General features: G+C 51.8%; 1 protein-coding gene across 5 annotated transcripts in view; it reads left to right on the top strand.

The window, feature by feature from the left end:
- The window catches only part of SLC4A7 (solute carrier family 4 member 7), a 1353206-nt gene that overhangs the window by 1287138 nt on the left and 50610 nt on the right, over positions 1-15458 (top strand). Inside the window, exon 26 of one of the 5 annotated variants that reach the window (XM_069648777.1) lies at positions 223-272. The exons of the other annotated variants lie outside the window; for them this stretch is intronic. Within the exon in view, the coding sequence (XP_069504878.1) occupies positions 223-265 (43 nt within the window). The 3' untranslated portion in view covers positions 266-272. Of the gene's footprint in view, positions 1-222; positions 273-15458 lie in introns of those variants that run through there. 5 annotated transcript variants of the gene reach the window in all.

Here is a 15458-nt window from a genome sequence, read left to right as displayed (position 1 = left end):
TCTGTTTATCGAATAGAATTCAAAAGGTTCTTATCTGAGGAAGCGTTCCAAGCTTAAATATTGCCACAGGTAGGTGACCTTTGCTTGTGTGTTGTGCAAGAAGTGGTATGTGGCAAGCACGCTAAAGAAATTCTATGTATGCATTTTGTGTTTTCACACAAACATTTTAAACACTTTGATAACCTAACATTGTTCTGTCCCCTAACTGCTGTTCTGGTACAGGCTAGACGATAATCACTTCTTCCCACGCAGTACTTGGGTCTGAGAATGATGTGAGTTTGCCCAATCCACTTGAACTTGTTGTAGTTGCCATTGTCCTGGTGTTTGTGAATATTGTCATGTCATCCGGCGTTGTGTGAAATTGGTGTTACCTACATTTTCTTTGAGCACATATGTGCCTGGTGGCTTTCCATATCTCCAGGTATGTACATTGTTACAGGGGTACTGGGGGTTCCGTGCACAGAGCCCACCATGACACTAACAGTTTTTTTTATTTTTTTATTTTGAGCTTGACAAATCCTTTTTTTGTCACATATGGATCCTCTTCAGACTATTCACTTGCACAGTTCCAGGGCTTTGTCTTTTGCCTCCCATAACTGTTCTGCTGTGCTTTTGACTTGAGAACATTGGCCCTGATTTTGTGGTTTGTGATTAGCTTTCAGCTTGCTCATTGAAAAGCAAGATTCTCTAGTGTTTATCTAGTGGGCGGGGGTATTTTTCTTCAGATGTGCTCCTGAGACTTATTTTGGACTGTCACATAATAGCATAAGGTGAATAAGCCTTTATTTTAAGTGGCTCCTCAATAGGCAAGCTTCATTTGTTCCGCAACTGTCCCTCCATGTTTGGGATGTTTTCAGAGTCCCTCTTGTGAGTGCCTTCAGAATGCCAAACTAGGATGGATGTGTGTGTGCGCGTACGTAGGCTTTCTACCAGGTTAGTCCAAAACGCACATTATGGTATTTATTAGAGTTGTATAGCGCACATACAGCCCAAGGGCATTGCAGCGCTGTTACTTGTGGCAAACTTAATTACAGAAGAGATGCATGCATGCGAGTCATAAATAGATGTCAGGGCATGTGAGTACAATCGTACAAATACATACATTATGATATTTCTGAAGCATGTGGTTGGTATTGGTCGGTCTTGGATCAGGCCTTCAGTAAAAAGCATTGTTTTCACGGCTTGGCAGAATGCAAGGTGGGGGACTTCTCCTCGCAGGGGTGTTGGTAGGGCTTTTTATTGCAGAGCTGATGGGTAAGGGAAGCGAACGCCTCCAGCTCGGGCTCTCGTGACTCTGGGGATTACGAGCATGTTTGCATAGGGTGTTCTGGTCTTTCTTGTGGAGATTGTGGGGTGAATTCTTTCAGAGAGGTAGGGAGGGGCAGTACGGTGGATACACTTATGAGTAAGGGCAAGGACTCGCTCTCTAACTTGGAGCCAGTGTGCCTTTTTCCTGGCGGCTGTGATGTGCTCTCTTTTCGGGATTCCAGTGGCTGTACGCAGAGCGTTGTTTTGTATTTGCAGTTTGGCCATGTTTATTAGTAGAGGTACCCAGAAAGAGCATTGCAGTAATCTAGTCTCGGTCCTGTAATAGCTCTATCAAGGGTGATGCAGTTGTCCTTGTCTGGCTGCCGTCATGAGTTCGGCGTGATATGCCGCTGATGAAGCAATGGCATTGACTTGCCTAGTCATTGTTAGGTTGGAGTCAAGATAGGCTCCCAATGTTTTTAGTGAGTTAGCCACAGGGATTTTGATGCAGTCGATCATTAAGTGACTGAATTTGGAGTCTAGGTTTTTTTTTTTTTTTCAACAATTTTTATTATTTTTATAACAGTCAACAAAAACTACCCAACAGTGCATGTCAGTTATCAAGCGTCCGATACATTACCACAAGGTGGCCACTGTTCTCCCATTACCCTCCCCCTTAACTCGAGCTTTCTCCCCTGCGCCCTCCACTTCAGTGTCTTCTAGAGGTTCACCTTTCTCTGTATCCCCGAAGGAGTCCTGCTCATTTGGCCAGCCCACAGTGTGGCTACCAAGTGTCTCCAGGCCATCAGTTTGTTTCCTCCTCCTCTCCCCTATTGGTCGCCTCATACCATATTGCTGTCTCCGCCTCTGCCCATTTCTGGAGGTCACGCTGCCACACCTCTATTTTGGGTATGTGGCTCGCTTTCCAACCCATTGCGATTCTACACTTGGCTAGTATGTAAGCCAGATCCTTAAGTTTGCTTACGTGTCTCAGGTTGTGGGGTCTCGTGAAGCCCCCCAACATATATGCCCACACTGATTCCACATCTAGCTGAATTCCTTTCTCAGTTAACCGGTGGGTGATTTCGTCCCAGAATGTCCCAATCTCCGGGCATGCACAGAACGTGTGTACCATCCCAGTATTCACCTCCCCACATTTAAGACATGCTTGTGCTGCTGTACTCTTAAATCTGGCGACCCTCTGCGGGGGGTCATGTACGCCCTGTGAGTTACATATAGTTGGGTCTGCTGCAACCTCGCATTCCTGGACACTTTTTGTGATATCTCTGGGTCCTTCCCCACAGCCCATCCTGCATGGGTGCACCCACTTATTCCTCCCAATCCCGGCTCAGCTGCGTTACCTCCTTTCCCACCCTAGACATCAAGAGTTCATAGATTCGGGAGACCTTGTGTCCTCCTTCCGAGATATCATAGATTGTTTCTAAGGCTTTGTCGAGTTGATCTACAAGCACCGATTCAGGCCATGATTCTCTCAACCGCCGTACCACGCTGGTATAGGTAATGTATTGCCCGGGGTGTAGACAGGTTTCGTCTATCAGCACATCAAATTCTATAACCTTCGGTCTCCCAATGTTGCAATGCCCACCGGTGCCCAGTGCTTGCAAATCATCTTTTTTAGTTGATCGAGTTAAGGTTCTCAAGTGTTTCCTTGGAACCAACCAAGAGTAGTTCAGTCTTGTCTGAGTTTAAACCGATCCAATTGGCTGCCATCCACGCTTGGATGGTATAGTAAATGTCGTTGAGTGTCTTGCAATCTGTGTTAGTCTCCTGTTCATGTGAAGAGGTTCTGGGTATCATCATCGTAATTAGTGTATGAGATACCCAGAGAGTCGAGATTGAGGAAGAGGGGCCGTGTGAAAGAATGTTATAGAGGGTGGGAGAGATGCAGGATCCTTGTGGGACACCACATAGGATGATGGTTGGTGAGGCTGAGGCCATGTCCGAGAATACTTGGCATGGCCCTCCCTTGCAGGAAGGAATTAATCCAGGCGGTGGCGTTGGGTGACAACTTGACTTTGGTGGGTAGGTGGTGACATAGGACCTTGTGGTTGATGAGGTCTAATGCCGCCGATAGATCAAGGAGAAGGATGAGAGCATGTTTCCCTGAGTCGCTTGCATCATCAATTTTTTTTAAGTCGAGTAGGGCTGTCTCCGTCCCGTGCCATGAACGGAAACCGGATTGACGTAGCCCGAGAAGTTGGTTCTCCTCAATACATTGTTGTACCTGGAAATAGAACGTTTTGTCCAATATTTTGAGGAGGAAGGGAACCGTGGTGATGGGCCGGTAGTTATTGGGTGAAGATGGGTCAAGGGAGGGTTTTTTTTAATGGGGGGACGGACCCAGGCTTCCTTAAGGCAGGAGGGAACTTTGACAGTGGCAAAGGAGGCATTCACAAATGCTGTAAGGAAGGGAGTGAGAGGGATTGTGCAATCCTTGATGAATGCAGCTGGGCAGATGTCCCCTTTGCAGTCAGGTGGCTTGATGGATTTCACAATATTGATCATGTCACATTCATTGATTTCCTTGAAGGAAAAGGAGTTTGGTGTGACTGGAAGGGGTGGTGGTGTGGCGGGGGGGCGGGGTGATGTGATATTAAGTGCTTTTCTAGTCCGTATTTTGGTTTGGAGGGTGTTAAGCTTGCAGATCATGGCTGATTGGATTTTGTCACACCAGGTTTTATCTTTGGTGAAATTCTGTGGTGTGGCAGTGGGGGGAGGGGGTCTCTAAATCTCTGAAGATAGAGAAGATCTCTTTGGTATTAGATTGGGCTTCCTGAATCCTAGTTTCAAATGAAATGGCTTTAGCACGAATTATAGCTTTGTTATACTCTTTGGCCAGTTTAGCTACATCTGTATGGGTGGTTTGCCATAGAGTTAGGGCTGCACATTTCTCAGAATGTAGTGCAAGGAGGTCGGAGGTAAACCAGGCATTGGTGTGGCTAGTTGGTTTAGCTTCAACTGCTGCCTTGATGGCTGTCATGGGTGCCTTTTAGGATCTCTGGGTCAGCCAAGAAGGGGGGCCTGAAGGCTGGTTCCGATAGAAATGGAAGTAGTTTGTCTTTAGAGAGTTGCCGAGAACCTCTTGAGGGTTAGGGGGCAGTGGTGGTGCCAATACCTGCTTGCTTCTGGCAGTGGGGATACTGAAGTGAATAATATCTTGGTCCGACCAAGGGGTCAGTGAATTCGCTGTGATGGTAATGGGGCAGTTGTGCTGGGCTATCCAGTCCAGGGAGTGGCCTTGTATGTGCGTTGGTCCGATAATGGCGTTGGAAAACCAGAGGATCAAGTGCAGCGTTAAGTGCCTTGGCTGCAGGGTCATTAGTGTCATTGAGCCCCAAGTTGAGGTCACCAAGTAAGATGGCTTTGGTTGATTGTTTCAAGTTGTCAGAGAGGTCGGTAAGGGTCGTTTAGAAGTTGCCTATGGGATCTGGTGGTCTGTAGACGAGATGTAGCGTGATGGTGCAGTGGTCTGAGAGGTTGATTTTGATGAACAGGTAGTCGCTAGTGTTTCTTTATCTGTTTTTCTGATGGGGAGTCTTTTGCTATCAGAGCTACTCCTCTACCCAGAGTGGGGCAGTCCTGTCTGATGGTGTAGCCTGGTGGTAGGGCTAGGGTTAGTGCAGGACCTGAGGCCTCATGTAGCCATGATTCGGTTATCATGAGGATATCAAGGTCATGGATAGTGATGACGTCATGGATATCTAGGGCATGAGCATTAATAGAGTGGGCATTAATCAAGGAACACCTTAAGTATGAGCTATCAAGATTTCTTTTGGCATTAGTTGTAGCAGGGGCATCATGAGGCATACATGCAGCAGTAGTGGCATCATTGGCATCATTACTAAGAGTTACATCATGGTGCATGCAGCAACAGTGGCAACATTAACATTAATACTGGGTATCACATCGGGTATACATGCAGCATCATTTGGCATTGCGTCAAGGGGCATGTATGTGGCAACATTAGCATTAATGCTGGGTATCACATCATGGGGTATACGTGCAGCATCATTGCCATCATTATTATGCAGTACTTGAGTGGGCATACATGTGGCAACAGTGGCGTCATTTTTAGACCTCACAACATGGCGCATAGGTACGGCATCATTATTGTCATTGGTATTAATACTACATAACATATCATGGGGTATACATGCGGTAGCAGTGGAGGTGTTGACATAATTTGTCGGGCCGACAGGCTTAGTTTTGGGGGGTGGAGTGAGTACTTAGTTCATAGCCCTGGCGTGCACATAGTGGGCTGGTGGGGACATCATGCAGCCTATGTGCTTATTACGGTGTGTGAGGGAGGCGGGCGGCTGGGATGTGGCATAGCGACCGTGATTGGAGGCCCGCTCGACTGATGTGAGTGGGATGGTATGAGTGACAAGAGGCAGAGATGGCGAAGGGAACGCTGAGTATGGGTCGATGCTCACCTTGAAGTTGCACAGTTGTAGTTGGCCCGGGTGCCTTACGTGGGCTCCCCATATCACAGGTAGTAGACTTGAGGCTGACTCTGCACCTTTGTAAACCAGAGCAAACAGGGGCTAACAGGGCAGGGCCTTTATACTGGCCTTAATCCGCCTGCCGGTTATGCGGATTGGGTACAGTAGCAAGAGGTTGCTTAGCAACCGAGAGCCTCGCTCTTATGCCGCGTTGCGCCGGCCATTTTAGGTCTGGCAACACAGTGTAAATGCAGATGCCCACATCGGCAGGGGCTGTGGGTCTGTTTCAAGCTCTGAGAATAAAGGTATTTCCCCTCTCACTGGAGCAGGGATTATGTATGATAGCAGATCAAACAATTGAACAGCGTCGCTGTTGCGTGGGTTTGGGTCAGCTGTGGGGTCACTCGAGGGAGACTGGCTCCAGCCCTCTCGACCTCAGTAGATGCCTGGCAGTATTGCTCTCCAGGGGCTAACAGGGCAGTGCCTTTATCCTGGCCTTAATATGCCGCCGGCTTCCGCGGAAACATAGCAGGGCAGTCTGGCTACACTCTAAGGAGGGCAATGGACTTCTATCAAGGTACAGTTAAGCCCACACCCAACACAGTACATAATTTGAACCACGATACACATGCCCCAGCGCCATCCAGTAGCCATCACTAGAAGTTTGCTTACAGTTCAGAGCCATGTCAGAAAAGCATTGCGGGTATACACATTAGCCCAAATGCAAGTCTTTTGCTCCAGAAAAATCAGTCTTACAATGCAGCGCTATTTTATACATAGCTTAATTATCCCAAGACGCTCTCAAAGCTGTAGCCAGCTGCAATCATCAGTATAGTAAAGTCTGATTTCTGTTTGGAGCATTTGCAACATGTTTAGCAAACACCAGCAAAATTATGGTGGGTTTAGAAAGGCTTGAAATAAAACCTTGCACCTGAAGTGTGAAAGTCATTTGAGCAGTCACATGCCACCGCGCCACCCATTGGCCATCACTGAAAATTCACCTCCAGTTCAAAGCCATGTGAGCAACGGATTGTGGGTATTCAAATTAGCAAGTCTTTTGCTCCAGAACATTGAGACTGTTATTTAAGATGTAGTCTGTGTGCTTATGGGCTGTACAGTGGGGCCCACATAGTTAAGGCCACATTTGAGGGGTTTTGTTGCATTAAGTCGGCACCTTGATGTCACTTCAACTCAGCTTTTTTTAACACAATTTCAAGGGTTTTGTTGTACTGAACCTATTCACCTTAACTGTCCCTGAACTAAAGTTTTTTTCACTGACAATACGGTAATGATTCAAACAGTTCCACTATTGATCCCAAACATTTTTTATCCTACAATGTTTTGCCTTCTGTTAGTAGCATAACCTGTCTTTCTCAGTATCTGCTCAGCTCACTCAAGTCTCAGTGCTGAATTTTACAAAAAGAATAATCACCCAAGGTTATTTTTGGAATGAACACTGTCGAGAGAACAGTCCTGGCCCAGGAGAAAGGAAGCTTGACGCCCAGAAAGCGGTTCAGGGTTTGCCCTGGATGCCAGCTGCATAATGTGTTCAGAGGACGAGCAGTCAGTGCCTCTACTGCCTTCATGAGGACAAAACGCACGTGGAGAAGTACTGTGCGTTTTGCGGGAACATGTCAGAACGGACCATCAAGGATCGATATCTTCGTCTCTCCAACTGGCTGGAAGGAAAGAGCCCGTCAGGTGAGAAGTCGTCGTCGTCTGAGCGGTCTTCTAAGTCCTGTGAGGGCGCCCTGGTGACGGGGGCCCAACAGAAGGCAAAACACTGCGAGTCCGCGGGCACCAGGAGCGATGAACGGTCGGGCTCCTTGGCTGCCAGGCAGGGCGCATCCTTTCCAGCACCATCAACCACAAGCCAACGCTCTGGCTCAGGGAAGAGGAAAGCTGAGAACCCAGCGATGCTTCTGGAGAGGCCCAGGTCGGTCTCGAAGGATCCAGCCGAGGGGGACCGAGGCGGTGACCCTCCCCCCAAGGTGAAGGCCACAGGCCAGCAGAAGGTGGTGAAGGCCTTGATTCACCAAGCTAAGGCCTCTATCGAGGAAGTTGCGGCGACCCTGGTGCAGCCTGGGGAGGCTACACCAGTGGAGGCGACCTTGGGGCCCAGAGTTTCTCTGCCACCGCGGAGAGAAGCCTCTTTCAGGCCCATCGCGAAGTCCCCCGTGAAGACCAGGCAGAAAAAGAGGGGAGGGAGATGGTGGCCATTGTGGACACAGCCTCCGAGGAGGAACTGGTTGAAGTCTTGGAGGGCCTCAATGAGGGCGTCTAAGAGGCCCGGTCCCACGGGAGGGATTCCGATGAAGAGGACGACAAGAGCGACGGCGGCGCCGGCAAGGTTCCTAGTCCACCGTCGCTTCCGGAGCTGCAGGACAACTTGTTGGCCATTTTGTTGGCAATACAATCCTTATGTTTGGAGATAAGGACGAGATTGCCCCCACCACCGACGGAGGAGCCGGAAACCAGGCCCGACGGAGGAGCCGGTGCCAGGCCCGTCGGGAAGTCCCTCAAACAAGAGAAGATGGACCCATCCAGCCCCGCCTTTTCAGCCCTCGCGCCCTGCTCAGCCTTTGCCCACGTCCCCCGTACCTGGGGATGACACAGGAACGGACACGGCCATGACGGGTACGGATGACGACGGCGGTGACGACGGGACGGAGCTCCCATCGCCTCCAGCCCAGGCCTCCCCGCCCGACGAGATTGGGTCTTTCCACGCTATGATCGCCAGGGCATCTGAGCCTTTTCAGCTCTGCCCCGAAGAGAAGGAAGGTTTCCTTTACCAACGGCGCGAGGCCAAGAGGAAGACGGTCCTTGCCGTGCCTCTGTTGGATGACCTCTGGGACGAGGGTCTCTCCCTTCTCAAGAACCCGTCTAACGCCTGCCAAGAGGGGATCGGTACGAGAAGAAGTACCGGGTCCCTGACGAAGCCCCTTTGTGCCTTAGGGCGCAACCGACCCCTGACTCGGTCGTCTCAGCGGCGGCCAAGAAGAAAGCGGGGGGGGCATCGACCTCGACATCAACTTCCCCGCCGGACGGTGAAGGAAAGAAGCTGGATGCAATGGGACGACAAGTTATCTTGTTCGCGGCAACGATTAAGGTGGCCAACGCCCTCACGATCGTGGCCCGCTACGACGGAGTTATGGTACAAGATCGCACCCCCGTTGGACTTCCTACCGGACGACAAGAGGGCTGAGGCCCTGGAGATCTTGCAGGAAGGTGAGGTGGCGTTGGACCACGCCATAACGGTGGCAACGAACATTGCCGACACCGGTTTCCGCCAGCTAGGTGTAACGCTCACCTGGTTCCCACGGAGGCGCGGCGTCGAAGGCGCAGAACTCTGAAGATGGACAGGAAGGGCCCCTCTATTCTGGCTTCCCTGGCTCGTTGGATACCCTCCTGTGCGTGAAAAGGGAGTATTACCAACTGTGGAACAATGCTCAAGCCTCCCACTCCCTTCCAACCCTCCACGATACCTCCTCCACGATTCCCTGTGAAGCCTCACCTTAGGGTTTGGAAGGATGAGCTCTCCATCCTGCTTCTGATGCACGGGCGCGTTGAAACCCAGTTACTTCACTGGATTGAGGATTGATGGGAGTTCAGGTAAGCTTGACTGTTCAGGTAAGGCGCTGTAAAAGTTCTGTTCAAAAGTTCAAGCTTAATAATAATGTTCGTTGTCTAATTGCAGCAAGCGCTAATGCTTATGTCTTTTTCCCCTTAGGGGCCGGGGTCCGGAGATGCCAGGAAGCGGCAGGACCCGAAATGCAGTGGGAATAATCCAACAGGTAAGACTTAAAAGGAAACTGAGCTTTCCTTATTCCTTTTCTCCCTCTCACCTTTGTTCTTGTCTTTTTTCCTCTAGGCGCCGGGGCGTAGCTGAATCCGGAAGATCGCTGCTGAAGATGGAAGCGCCTTGCAAAGGTGAGTAAAATGCAGCGCTGCAGCGATCGAAACGAAATGCCTTTAAAATGATGTCTTCCTTTTCAGGGCCGTTGGAGAAATGACTCCGGGATGCAGATTTAGCAGGTAAGGGCTTTTCTTCTCCTATTCTCTTCCTTTCTCCCCTTGCAGGTGTTCCAGGGTGCTGGCAGGCGTGGCTGAAGTCAGGATGCAGGAGCTAACACGGTGAGCGTCCAGCTGCTAGGTGCAGAACAACGCGAAGTATGTGTGGCTGTTCGGGTGGGGTTTAAATAGCCTTGGAAGAAGTTCCTGGTATCTATCCTTCCACCAATCAGGTATGTATCCTTCCCCGACCACACCCGGGTGGTGAAGTAGTCCTACAGGTTAAGTAGTCCCATTCAGGCCTCAAGAGGGCCTGGATGAAGCAGCAAGGTCTGCATCAGGTAAGTGTGCACCCAAGCACTTAAACACATATCCTCTTCTATGAGCCTGGCGCCTAAGGTGCCAGGACTGGGGTCCGCTATGAGCCTGGCGCCTAAGGCGCCAGGACTGAGTCCAAAGGGCCCCGACTTGGGCCCGCTGAGACTTCCCTGGGGAAAATGATGTCTGCCTCTGGGGTTGCTGGGCCCGGCCTGGCTCCTTAGAGGTAGGCATCATGACACTAGGCAACAGAGTTTGCCTCAGACGACGAGGGTGGCTCAAGGCAACGGATTTCCGCCAGGACGTACAAGCCAAGGTTTTGGACATGCCGTTCGACGGGAACAACCTGTTTGGGAAAACAGTGGACGGGTCCCTCTAAGCCATCAAGGCGGACACGGAGTCAGCTAAGGCCCTAGGAATTTTCCAGCAATGAAGGCCGTCCTTTTGGAGCTCCGGAGGCAAGCAGGGTGCCTCCAAGGGATTCGGCGGTGGCTCCTCTACGTATCGCCAAGCGGCCCACTCCTCGGCGCAGGAAGCCTATAGAGGACGAGGCAAGTCGGGTGGATCCCACCGTCATCACCAGGGAGGCCAAGGCGGTAAGGCGTCCTCCAAGCAAGATTGAACTGACCGTGGCGTCGGGCCCCCACCGAAGAACCCCGGTGGGAGGCCGGCTGGCGAAGTTCATCAGCGTGTGGGAGTCCATCTCCACCGACTGTTGGGTGCTGGACGCCCTGGCCCAGGGTCACGCCCTCAAATTTCTAAAGTGCCCCCACATTCCTCCCGTGGCCAGGAAAGAAAACCACATCCCTCAACTACTGTTGGAGGTAAGGGCGATGCTCAAGAAAGTTGCCACCGAGCTTGTCACAAAGATGCTCCGGGGCTCCGGAGTATACTCAAGGTACTTCCTTGTGAAAAAGAAGACAGGAGGGTGGCGACCCATCCTGGACCTGCGACGACTGAACAAGTACATCAAGGCACAGAAGTTCCAGATGGTCACCCTCCAGCATGTGCTGGGACAGCTGGAAGAGGGCGATTTCCTGTCTTTGTTGGATTTGGAGGATGCATACTTTCACATTCCCATTCTAAAAGGACACCGGACGTTTCTCAGGTTTGTTGTCCAAGGGCGGCACTACCAGTTCAAGGTCCTCCCATTTGTATTGAAGGCGGCACCCAGGGTTTTCACCAAGTGCCTCGCTCCATTGGCGGCGTGGCTGCACCTGCAGGGTATCTACGTCTACCCCTACCTGGACAATTGGCTCATCCACGCAAGGACGAGGGAACTCGCCGTAGAACACACAGCGAAGACCGTCCAGCTGCTCATGGACCTCGGGTTCTACATCAACTTCCCCAAGTCCCACCTGGCCCCTCTCAAGTCGCACTGTTTCTAGGAGCCAAGCTCGACACAATGGCACATCTGGCCTCGCCGTCGGAGGAAAGGACAAAGGCCATCCTAGGCAAGGTGCAGCGTCTGCTGGCCACGGACGTGGTCAGGGTGAGGTCCATCAAGTCCCTCCTCGGGATGATGTCCTCTTGCACTTACCTTGTGCGCCTGTGCAGGCTTCGGATTCAAGCGAGGGGAAGCTTCGAGGACCGGATCCCTCAACGAGACCTTCCGACGAGCGATCCGGTGGTGGGGCACCCGCGCTAATCTAGCGGCAGGAACAGACTTTCAGACCCCGGCCCACCAGGCGACGGTGACGACGGATGCCTCCCTGGAGGGGTGGGGAGCGCACACCGGAGATCTTCACGCGAGAGGCCTTTGGCTCCCGGAGGAGAAGCCGTTCCACATAAACATCCTGGAGCTCCGGGCAGTGTTCTGGGTCCTCGGGTCCTTTCTCCCGTCCCTCAAGGGCAAGGTGGTGAGGATCTTCACCGACAACACCACCGCGATGTTCTACATCCGGAAGCAGGGCGGAACCAGATCCTCAGCCCTATCCAAGGAAGCCCAGGATCTGTGGCATTGGGCCGTTGCGCAAGGGATGTTTCTGGTGCCATTTCATCTGGCAGGGATAAAAAACACCATCGCCGACTCACTCAGCAGAGAGCTGCGCTCGTGCCACGTGAGTTGGACCTACGCCAGGATCAAGTGGACAGACTCTTTCAGTGATTGGGCAAACCCCAAATCGACCTGTTTGCGACGGCGACGAACTCCAAATGCCAGAGGTTCGCCAGCAGGTTTCCCCAGCCGAGGACCATGGCCGATGCTTTCTCGTTCCCCTGGGACGGCCTGTTCCTATATGCGTCCCCTCCATTTCCGTTGCTGCTCCGACTCCTCAACCAGCTCAAGAGGTCCCGGTGCAGGATGATCCTCATTGCACCAGCGTGGCCGAGGCATATCTGGTTCCCGGACCTTCTGGACTCGTCGGCGTCCCTACCAGTCAAGTTGCTGTTGGACGCAGATCTTCTTTCCAGCGAAGGAGGCGCCATCCTTCATCACGACCTGCAGTCGCTGAACTTGCAGGCCTGGCTCCTGCAGCACTAGAGTTTGGAGGGTACGATATCCCGGCTGACTGCAGAGAGGTTCTTGCAAAGGCCAGGGCGTCCTCAACTCTCGTGCTACGGACATAAGTGGAAGAGGTTCTCTGTCTGGTGCCGTGCACAGAAGATTAACCCTCTGCGGATTACGGCCCCTCAAGTACTGCCGTACCTGCTGTAGCTGGCCAAGGCTGGACTAGCTCACGCTTCCATCAAGATTTATCTGGCTGTGATCTCCCGATACACCAGAACTACGAGACGGGCGTCCTTGTGGTCTCTTCGCCTGGTGAAGGAAATTATGAAAGGACTGTTCTGATCGTTCCCGCCGGTGAAGGCTCCTGCCCCGGCGTGCAAACTCGACGTGGTGCGCTCTAGGCTCATGGGGGCGCAATTCGAGCCTCTGCATTCGCCGCCATTTAAGTTCCTGTCGTGGAAGACAGCATTTCTTGTGGCCATCACCTCTGCACGGTGAGTGGGAGAGATCCAGGCCCTATCCTGCAAGCCTCCATACTTGACTTTTCACGACACAAGGGTGGTGCTGAGGACGCACCCCTCCTTTATGCCCAAGGTGCCGCCTGACTTCCACCTCAACGAGCCCTTGGTGTTACCAGTTTTCTTCCCGTCGCCTTTGTCGCCGGCCGAGAGGACTTTGCACTCGCTGGATGTGGCGGGAGCGCTGAAGTTCTACGTGGACCGCAGGAAGAGTTTTCGGAAGACGTCACAGCTGTTTGTGAACTTTGGACCTGTGAACCAAGGGAAGGCTCTCTCGAAGGCTTCCATTTCCAGATGGCTCTCCGGCTGCATCATGCACTGTCACCGGTTGGCAAACCGACCGTTGTCCGGCCATCCGAGAGCCAATTCGACCAGAGCGATCGCTGCTACCACGGCTTCTTGTCTGGGGTGCCCCTGCTGGACATCTGTAGGGCTGCTACGTGGATGTCGACGCACACCTTCACGAGATTCTACTGCGTCGACCGGGATTCCAGGGAGGAGTCCAGAGTCGGCCAAGCAGTGTTCCGCAACCTGTTCGCCTGAAGGTGGGCCTGGTGAGGAGGTAAGAATGCTTAATGTTGAGCCTTTGCCACCTCCCTTGGTTGTCCATGTGTACTGCTATGTATTCTTATATTCATGAGCATGTGAATCCATGCCAGACCCCATGGTGGAGAAGGAACAAGTTACTGTTCTCCAGCATGGATCTGGCATGGATTCACATGCGAACCCTCCCTCCTTCCACTCTGCGGCTCTTCACTTGGTCATACTGCCACTGTAGGTGCTACCAAATCTGAGGATGGCTGCCAGGGGATGGGCTTAGGGAGAGGGCAGTCATTGGCTGGGGGCGGTATGACCCACAGATCAGTGATTGGTTACTACTAGGAAAGACAGATCAGAAACAAAACTGATACTGATTTTTTTCTTTACTGAGGATTCCCGGCCTGACGGGGAATATTCATGAGCATGTGAATCCCTGCCAGACCCATGCTGGCGAACAAGTTACTGTTAAGTAACTTGTTCCTTATAACGCGCCTATACACAAATGTTTCAAGGCGCGACATGGCAAGGGCGGGGGAAGGCCAGGGGGAAAACAGAGACAAGGATCCTACTAGACCAAGTGTCATTCAGATTGTTCAGGGGAAGGGGCAAAGTGCGGGGGTGGTTGGGGGAGAGGACCGTGCATTACATGGGATAAATAGAATAAACAATGAGAGAAGTACAGCCAGCTGGCGGCAAGTGCAAACGGGTGTCAGGTGCTGGCGGGGGACTGTAGGGATACAGAGAACAGTCCCCAACTTCTGGGTTTTCCAGGGAGGCAGTGTAGGTGTGCAACTGGTGGTGGAGGGGACCTGGGCCCAAGATCAGAGGGTGGCCAGGTAACCAGTGCAGTTTCAGCCAGGAGATCAGCAAGGGAGAGGGGGGGAAGCAGAAGCAAAGAGGTTTTGTAGTGCTTCTGGAACCAGAGATGGTTCTCCTCAAATTTCAGGGAGGCTGTCACAGAGGGAAGCCCCAGCCAAAGAGAGAGGCCTACCACCAACTCGTTGCTTGGAGAAGCGACTGACCCTGAGGGATCTAGAGGCGGTTGAGGGAAGAGCTCGAGAAGGAAGATATTTAGGAAGGGAGAGTTGGAGGTATTGTGACCTGGGCCCTAGAATGCCTTGTGGATAATGCAGAGGGTTTTGAACTTAATCCTCGCAGCCACTGGGAGCCAATGCAGAGATGTCAGTCCTGGAGAGATACGATCCCTGGGCTTGAGGCCAAGGACAAGTCTTGCAGCCATGTTCTGGATGAGTTGGAGAGGACAGAGAGTAGAAACAGGCAAATGTAGAAAGAGGCTGTTGCAATAGTCCAGCCGGGAGAGAACCAGAGCTCTGGAGACAGTGAGCTTCTGGGGGAAGGAGAGGAAGGGAAGAATACCTCTGAGGAGGTGCAACTGGTAGTGGGACTTCTTAGAGAAGTCAGATTTGAGGATAGGAGGACAGTGTGGAGTCTAAGATGACCACAAGGTTTTTAGCCTTGCAGGTAGGCCAGAGAGTGACTGGGAAGGAGGGAGCGGGTGTCGCGATGAGGAGAATCTCAGTCTTACTGGCATTAAGGCAGAGATCATTGGCGGCACACCACTCCTGGATGGCAGACAAAGTCCGAGATGAGAGACTGGGAGGAGGTGGCCGAGGGTAGCCTGAAAATGAGCTGAGTGTCATCCGCGTAGCACTGAAACTTGGGGCATAGAGCGGCAATGCGGTGGGCAAGAAGTGCCAGTGTAAGAACATGCTGGACAGGATATGGGTTTGAAACAAAAGTTGGTCTTTATTGACTAAAAAAGGAAAATAAAGAAAACAGGATAATTATTCTCCTTAATTTCTTAATTAGAAAATTCCTTGGGTCTGGGGCTCCTTTGAGGATATGGTAAGAACCTGGATCTAGTCCTCATAAGCCCAACGGAATTCTGAA

Source organism: Ambystoma mexicanum, chromosome 2q (genome assembly GCF_040938575.1).
Source record: "Ambystoma mexicanum isolate Mex_15411 chromosome 2q, UKY_AmexF1_1, whole genome shotgun sequence".
NCBI lineage: Eukaryota > Metazoa > Chordata > Amphibia > Caudata > Ambystomatidae > Ambystoma > Ambystoma mexicanum.
Note: the sequence above shows the minus strand (reverse complement) of the source record. Positions and strands in the feature narration are given on the sequence as shown.